The sequence below is a fragment of the Falco punctatus genome, assembly GCF_963210335.1.
Source record: "Falco punctatus genome assembly, chromosome: 7".
Lineage (NCBI taxonomy): Eukaryota > Metazoa > Chordata > Aves > Falconiformes > Falconidae > Falco > Falco punctatus.
Genome location: NC_137587.1, coordinates 70,139,096 through 70,146,233, shown reverse-complemented (window position 1 = coordinate 70,146,233; position 7,138 = coordinate 70,139,096). Strand labels below are relative to the sequence as shown.

Here is a 7,138-nt window from a genome sequence, read left to right as displayed (position 1 = left end):
ATAGCTGAAGGGCCTTTGCTGGGTGAAGTCACTGTGGGGCTGGGGGCTGTGGACCACAGCTGGGGCAAGGAAGGGCCCTGGGCTCCTGCACGGCCACATCTTGCCAGTGCCAGGCATGGGTGTGAGGCAGCCGGGAGAGGCAGCGGTGCTGGGGGCTGCCCAGCTACGGTGGAGTCGTGTGCCGGCGTTGGCCCCGGGCGCAGGGACTGGCAGGGAGGGGAGGAAGCACAGGAAATCTCGCAATGGCTGTATGGTCAGCGCTGGGTTTCCTGTTCCTCCCCAGGAGCCGGAGCTGCACCAGGTCCAGACTGCGCCAGCCCCAGCCCCAGGAGGACGCCAGCACCAGCGCCAGTCCCACGGCGGGGACATTGCGGCACGCACAGGTTAGAGGGGCCATGCCCCAGCAGGGCACTGGCAGGGATGGGGACCCCTTTGTGGGGCTGGGGGGGGTCTAAGCCCAAGCCCTCTGCGGAGTTGAGGGCTCTGCCAGGGGATGTCATACCCGGCACAGAGCCATGCCCAGCACCCTCCTGCTCCTGCTGTGCCCTTGCCGCAGGGCAGATCACCCCAGGACTGCGGCTGGGACCAGTGTGGCTCGCAATGGCCGTGCTGGAGTCCCAGGTGCTGGGACATGTTCCGGATCAGCACCTTCCTCCAGGGTTCAGTACCCCATCCCCTTCCTGACAGCTTCCCACCTGTGCCCTGGCCCCCGGGAGCTCCCACACCCTGGGCACAGGGGTGACTGTGTTAACGGGCAGGATGGGGCCGGAGCTGCCCCACCACATGGGGCCAGTGCCCTGGCCAGAGTGGGGGCCACAGCTGCGCTGCCCTGGGGGAGCAGCCCCGCGCAAGGCACAGGCAACGCTGCTGGTTTTGCTCCCACACTTCCTCCTCCCTGGCACCTTCCCTGCGGGCCCCAGCTGCTGGGGCTTGGGGCTCACTCAGCCCTCCTGCCTGCTTTGAATGTGCTTTGCAAGGCAGATTGTGTAGGACAGGAAGGACTCTGTCCAGCCACCCCCCACCAGCTGGCCCAAGCACCACCTCCTGTGGCAGGTCGATGGGACCGTGAGATGCAAAGGGCTCCAGCCACCGGTCACCGTTGAGGGCAGTGCGTGGTGCGGGGTGGCAGCCACAGCTCAGGCTCTCCTGGCACTCCACAGCCTCCTCCCGCCCGGGACGACGGTGCCATGGGCTTCGGGCCAGAGCTTTGGTGCCCTCAGGGTCACAGCGCGCTGCTGCGGCTGCAGGACAGTGAGCTGCGCCTCTTGGAGCTGATGAAGAAGTGGATGTCGCAGCGTGCCAAGAGCGACCGGGAGTATGCAGGGATGCTGCACCACATGTTCTCCCAGCTGGAGAAGCAGGAGGGCCCTGGGCAGCTCCGCACCGGGGACCAAGGCAGCCAGATTGGAGAGGTAGGGATGCCCGGGTGCGGGAACATGCCATGCAGGAGCCCAGTGTGGTGCTGGAGGGTGGCCGTCCTCACGCCATCCCTGATGCCCTGTCCCTGCAGTCCTGGTGGGTGCTGGCGAGCCAGACAGAGACGCTGAGCCAGATCCTGCGGCGGCATGCGGAGGAGCTGGTGGCGGGGCCGCTGGCCAAGCTCAGCCTGCTCATCCGCGACAAGCAGCAGCTCCGCAAGGCCTTCAGTGAGCAGTGGCAGCAGCTTAGCCAGGAGTATGCCCGGGTATGTGGGTCCTGGTGGGGCAAGCGAGGGGCACGTCCCAGCCCCACGCCCCTGACAGCATCTCCCTCCCCAGACCACGCAGCAGGAGATGGAGAAGCTGAAGGCGCAGTACCGCAGCCTGGCGCGCGACAGTGCCCAGGCCAAGCGCAAGTACCAGGAGGCCAGCAAAGGTGCCTGCCAGCCTGGCCCCCTGCTGCCCCCGTCCCTGTGTCCCCCCAGCTCCCCTCATGGGTCAGCGATGGCTGAGCATCCTGCGCCCTGCAGGACCCACGGCAGAGCCTGCACCGGGTGGGGCTCTGGGGGTGAGCAGCAGCCTGGCCCCGGGGAGCTGGGAAGAACTCCTGGGGGTTACAGCCTTGGGACACTGTTTTGTGGGTTGGGAGCATCCCTTTGTAGGGGGAGTTGTGTGTGAACACCCTGGCCCTGGCCCCCTGCTTGCCATGGGACCCTGTCCCAGCCCTGTCACCCCCCTGCCCCACCCTCGCCATATGCCCATGTCCCTCGCTGGCTGCTCAGGGGGATGTGGTGCAGTGCGGGGACCGGCAGCGTGCTGTCAGCGGGTGTTTTCCATGGCCTCTTCCCCCAGACAAAGAGCGAGACAAGGCGAAGGAGAAGTACGTGCGCAGCCTCTGGAAGCTCTATGCCCTGCACAACCAGTATGTGCTGGCTGTGCAGGCGGCCACATTCCACCACCACCACCACTACCAGCGGGCACTGCCCAGCCTACACCAGTCCCTCTACAGCCTGCAGCAGGAGATGGTCCTCGTCCTGTAAGAGCCCTGCCTGCCCTGAGCCCTGCTGCCCATCCCTGGGCACCCCCATGGCCCCTCAGGAACCAGTTGTGCTCCCTCCTCCTGCCAGAGCCCCACCAGCCACATGCAGCTTCTCTGCCCCATCGCCTGCCCCTGTACCCACTGCCCCTCGTGCCGCAGCCCGCACGGTCACACCCCCCAGGGCCATGCAAGATTTGGGGACCAGGAGGCAGGGCTGCGGCAGGCGTGGTGGCACCTGGCCACAGGTGTCCTGGGCTGGGGGGCACAGGAGCCTGGCAGTCCCCAGCACCCGTGTCCCCGCAGGAAGGAGATACTCAGGGAGTACTACAGCATCAGCAGCCTGGTGCAGGAGGACATGCTGGCCGCGCACCAGGAAATTGCCAGTGCCATCCAGGCCATCGACCCGGCCACTGAGTACAGCAGCTTCATCCAGAACCACAGGTATGGCCCTGCACGGCTGCAACCTCTTTGCTGGGCACGGTCCTGCTGGGCACAGGTGCCGGTGGCCAGCACAGGGCAGGTGGGAGGCAGAGCCACGCTGGGTGCCCACAGGTACAGCTCCGAGGTGCCACCAGCTGTGTCCTTTGACGAGAGCTTGCTGGAGGAGACCGAGAGCCTGGCGCCGGGGGAGCTGCAGCTGAATGAACTGACTGTCGAGAGCGTCCAGCACTCGTGAGCAGGGCTGGGCCGTGGGCAGGGGCCACCGCCACCAGCAGAGCGGCTCAGCACCATCCAGCACCTGTGTCTCTTGTAGCCTGACATCGGTTGAGGACGAGCTGGCTGCTGCCGTGGAAGCTGTGAGCAGCAAGGAGCAGCGGGTGCGGGAGCTGCAGGCGGAGATCCGGGGCGAGGAGCAGGGCCGGAGCCCTGGGGAGCGGTGAGGTGTGATGGGCGGGGGGCGAGGGGCTGGGGGTGGCGGGGGCTGACCACCCTGTCCCGTCCCCAGGGTGCACTTGCTGGGCAAGCGGCAGGGGCTGCAGGAGGCACAGCAGCAGCTCGAGGGCTGCCTCTGCACCCAGGCCAAGCTGCAGGCGCAGCGGGACCTGCTGGCCGGGAAGCTGGCGGAGCTGGGTACCGGGGAGCCCCTGCCCGCCCTGCCCCTGCAGGATGACCGGCAGTCAGTCTCCTCCGTGGTGAGTCCTGCCCCACCGTGCCCCCGGGATCTGCAGGGATGCTGGCCTCGGGTCACCCCCCAGCCAGAGCACAGCTTATGCCTCTCCCCAGGAGCAGGAGCGGAGCGGGGCCACGGCGCTGGAGACCCTCAAGAGCCACATCTCGGGCATCTTCAGCCCCAAGTACTCGGTGAGTCCCTGGACACCTTTGACCACCCTGCTCTCCCACCCAGCTGTCCTGCTGAGCCTCCTGGCCCCCCAGCACCTGCTGCCCTCCCCTCTCTGGCCCCACAGCCCCCTCCCCTCCATATTCCAGTCCCTCCAGGCTCTGTTCCCCCTGCCCTGGGCACAGCTTCCAGGCACTACTGCTGCCCCCACCTCCGGCACATCCCGGAGGCACGGCTGGGCTCACCCCTGTCTCCATCCAGCTGCCGCCCCCCGTACCCCTTATCCCGGAGGTGCAGAAGCCGCTGTGCCAGCAGGTCTGGTACCACGGGGCCATCCCGCGCTCGGAGGTGCAGGAGCTGCTGAGCTGCAATGGGGACTTCCTAGTGCGGGAGAGCCAGGGCAAGCAGGAGTACGTGCTCAGCGTGCTGTGGGATGGGCAGCCCCGGCACTTTATCATCCAGGCTGCTGACGTGAGTAACCACAGGCTGGGGGAGATGGCCAGGGGTGGCCCTGCATGGGCAGGTGGGGACCCTGCCCAGGCACAGCCCCTGGCTCTGCAGCCGCAGGGCCCCTGGTGTGAGTGCACGGGACGTGTGCTTATAGTACAAGCTGTGCACGCCCGTCCTTGCATGGGCTAAGCGTGGAGTGTGGGGTGTGAGCCCTGCATCGTGCATGTAACTCCCACTTGTGTGTGCTTGCCCTGCTGGGTGTGTGTGCACGGCCTGTGCCATCTGTGCTCGTGCATACTCACCCATGCATGCACACCTGCGCACCCCAGCCCTCGTGAGCATACCCATGCGTGCGTGCAGGCACAACCCCTCAGCTCCCCTCCCCACAGAACATGTACCGGCTGGAGGGGGAGGGCTTCCCCACCATCCCGCTGCTCATCAAGAACCTCCTGCAGAGCCAGCAGCCCATCACTCGGAAAAGCGGGATCATCCTGGCCAGGGCTGTGCCCAAGGTGACGGTGGGCAGTGGGGAGGGGGACGAGTCCCCTGCGCACAGGACAGCCCTGCCCAGCCCTTCCTCCTGCCCACAGCTGGGCAGCTGTGAGCCTGGGACAGGCTGGGGGCTGTCTCACCACCTCTGGTGTCTGCTCCCTGCAGGACAAATGGGTGCTCAACCATGAGGACGTGCTGCTGGGGGAGCGCATCGGCCGGGTGAGTCAGGGTGTTCTGGTCCCTGCTGGCCTGGGGTCTGGGGGAGGGCAGGGCTGTCCCAGGGGGTCTGCAGGAGGAACAGGGCTGTCCCCAAGGCATCTGCAAGTGGGCAGGGGTTTGCCTCGGGCCATGCTGCAGCAAGCTGGGTCAGTGCAGCCGTCTCTTGGCAGGGTAACTTTGGGGAGGTGTTCAGTGGCCGACTGCGTGCTGACAACACCCCCGTTGCTGTGAAATCCTGCCGGGAAACCCTCCCATCCGAACTCAAGGCCAAGTTCCTGCAGGAAGCCAGGTCTGTGTGGCCATCGTGCTTGTCCCAACCCATCTGTCCATCCTCAGAACTTGGAGCTGTTCAAATCCCACTGGGCCTGCAGCATCTTTGTGCTGAAGGCTGTCCCCCCAGGCTGGCCGGTCAGAGTGTGCTGGGCACGGCACAGACGTGGCCTGTGCCAAGGGCAGCCATGCCCCCCGTGCACTCACAGTGCCCTTCCTCATCCCTACAGGATCCTCAAGCAGTACAACCACCCGAACATCGTCCGGCTCATTGGTGTCTGCACCCAGAAGCAGCCCATTTACATCGTCATGGAGCTGGTGCAGGGTGAGTGGCCTCATCCTGCAGCCCCCGTGCTGCTGGGGCACCCTGCAGCCGGTGCCAGCTCCCCATGGAGTGCCAGGGCAGCCACCCACCAGCTCCCCAAATCTGGGTGCAGGGGGGGACTTCCTGAGCTTCCTGCGCAGCGAGGGGCCCCACCTGCGGGTGAAGGAGCTGATCAAGATGACAGAGAACGCTGCTGCTGGCATGGAGTACTTGGAGAGCAAGCACTGCATCCACAGGTGGGCTCTGGCAGCGTGGGTGGGCACCGGGCCAGGCAGAGTGAACCCTGGAGCCCTCGCTGCCCCCTGTCCTGTGCCAAGCAGGGGTCCCTGGGGACAGCTGGGCACACGGCTGATGGCTCTGGGCCATCCCAGGGACCTGGCTGCTCGCAACTGCCTGGTGACAGAGAAGAACACCCTGAAGATCAGTGACTTTGGGATGTCGCGGGAGGAGGAGGATGGTGTCTATGCCTCCACAGGGGGGATGAAGCAGATCCCTGTCAAGTGGACCGCGCCTGAAGCACTTAATTATGGTAGGGGATGGAGCTGGGCACAGCCTGGCAGACCTATGGCACAGCTGGGAGCCAGGAGCGTGGGGCACCCTGCCCTGCTCCCATGAGCCTGGTCCTGGGGAGGGAGGCAGCGACACCTGGGGCACCCCAGCCCTCATGAGCACAGGCACAGCCAGGGCAGCAGTGCCGTGGGTGTCCCGGCCAGCAGCACCTGTCCCGCCCTGTGTCCTCAGGCCGATACAGCTCAGAGAGCGATGTCTGGAGCTTCGGGATCCTGCTGTGGGAAGCCTTCAGCCTGGGCGCCATCCCCTACGCCAACCTCAGCAACCAGCAGACGCGAGAGGCGGTGGAGCAGGGTAAGGGACGTGGCCAGGGTCTGGGTCTTGAAGGTCACTGCGGGGTGGTGGGTCTGGCACAATGGCTCTGCAGCGGAGCCCGTGGGACAGGCAGGATGAGGCTGGGGGTGGCGAGGGGCCAGTGGCTGGGGCTGCCATGTCCCCGCCCCAGGCATGCGGCTGGACCCCCCGGAGCAGTGCCCCGAGGAGGTGTACCGGCTAATGCAGCGGTGCTGGGAGTATGACCCCCGCAAGCGGCCCAGCTTCAGCACCATCCACCAGGACCTCACCGCCATCCGCAAGAGACACCGGTGAGGGGGAGCACCGGGCTGAGGGCAGCCGCCCGCCGGCCCCCTGTGCCTGGATCCATCCCACCGACAGCGCCCGTCCCTTGGGCAGGGCCTGCCTGCGAAGCAGGTGCTGCAGGGTGGCCAGACGCGGCTGTGCCCCCTCCCCAGCCCAGGGCAGGGGGCTCTGCACGCCCCGGGGATATGGCACCCACAGCTCCTGCCGGGTGTGATCCTGCGTAATAAACCAATGAGCTCTGCAGCGCCATGTCGGTGGGGGCTGCGCGGGGGCACCGACCCCAGGGGGCCAGCGGGGCCACACACCTGCGCCGTGCTGACCGGCACCCCAGCCTGGCCCCGGGGCTACAGGGGGGCCACTGGGCTATGGGGGGGGCGACGCGACTGGGCCTGTCCCTAGGGGTGTGGGGGGGCCACTTGTCTATGGGGAGGGGGCAACTGGGCCTGTCCCCAGGGCTACATGGGTGGGACTGGGCTATGGGGGGAAGACTCGGCCTG

General features: G+C 66.8%; 1 protein-coding gene across 3 annotated transcripts; it reads left to right on the top strand.

Moving 5' to 3' along the window:
• The first annotated feature begins 144 nt into the window (after nucleotides 1-144).
• Nucleotides 145-6,884, top strand: FES (FES proto-oncogene, tyrosine kinase). Of its 3 annotated transcripts, XM_080397432.1 has the most exons (19): nucleotides 145-383; nucleotides 1,161-1,412; nucleotides 1,511-1,684; nucleotides 1,758-1,854; nucleotides 2,271-2,454; nucleotides 2,761-2,898; nucleotides 3,010-3,129; nucleotides 3,212-3,334; nucleotides 3,404-3,590; nucleotides 3,682-3,759; nucleotides 3,998-4,207; nucleotides 4,576-4,698; nucleotides 4,844-4,897; nucleotides 5,068-5,186; nucleotides 5,398-5,492; nucleotides 5,605-5,728; nucleotides 5,864-6,021; nucleotides 6,234-6,356; nucleotides 6,508-6,884. In XM_080397432.1, the coding sequence occupies exons 1-19, from the start codon at nucleotides 243-245 to the stop codon at nucleotides 6,648-6,650; spliced, it is 2,643 nt and encodes an 880-aa protein (XP_080253558.1). In that variant the 5' UTR covers nucleotides 145-242; the 3' UTR covers nucleotides 6,651-6,884. The 3 variants fall into 3 exon arrangements, with proteins under 3 accessions (XP_080253558.1, XP_080253557.1, XP_080253556.1); XM_080397431.1 differs by having other exon boundaries at nucleotides 4,052-4,207; nucleotides 6,234-6,884; XM_080397430.1 differs by having other exon boundaries at nucleotides 6,234-6,884.
• The last annotated feature ends 254 nt before the right edge of the window (nucleotides 6,885-7,138 follow it).

Coding starts and splice junctions, on each gene's coding strand:
- FES (XM_080397430.1), top strand. CDS start 243: ATGGCTGTATGGTCAGCGCTGGGTTTCCTGTTCCTCCCCAGGAGCCGG. Junction 2,899..3,009: donor AGCTTCATCCAGAACCACAG/GTATGGCCCTGC, acceptor GGGTGCCCACAG/GTACAGCTCCGAGGTGCCAC. Junction 5,729..5,863: donor AGCAAGCACTGCATCCACAG/GTGGGCTCTGGC, acceptor GGGCCATCCCAG/GGACCTGGCTGCTCGCAACT.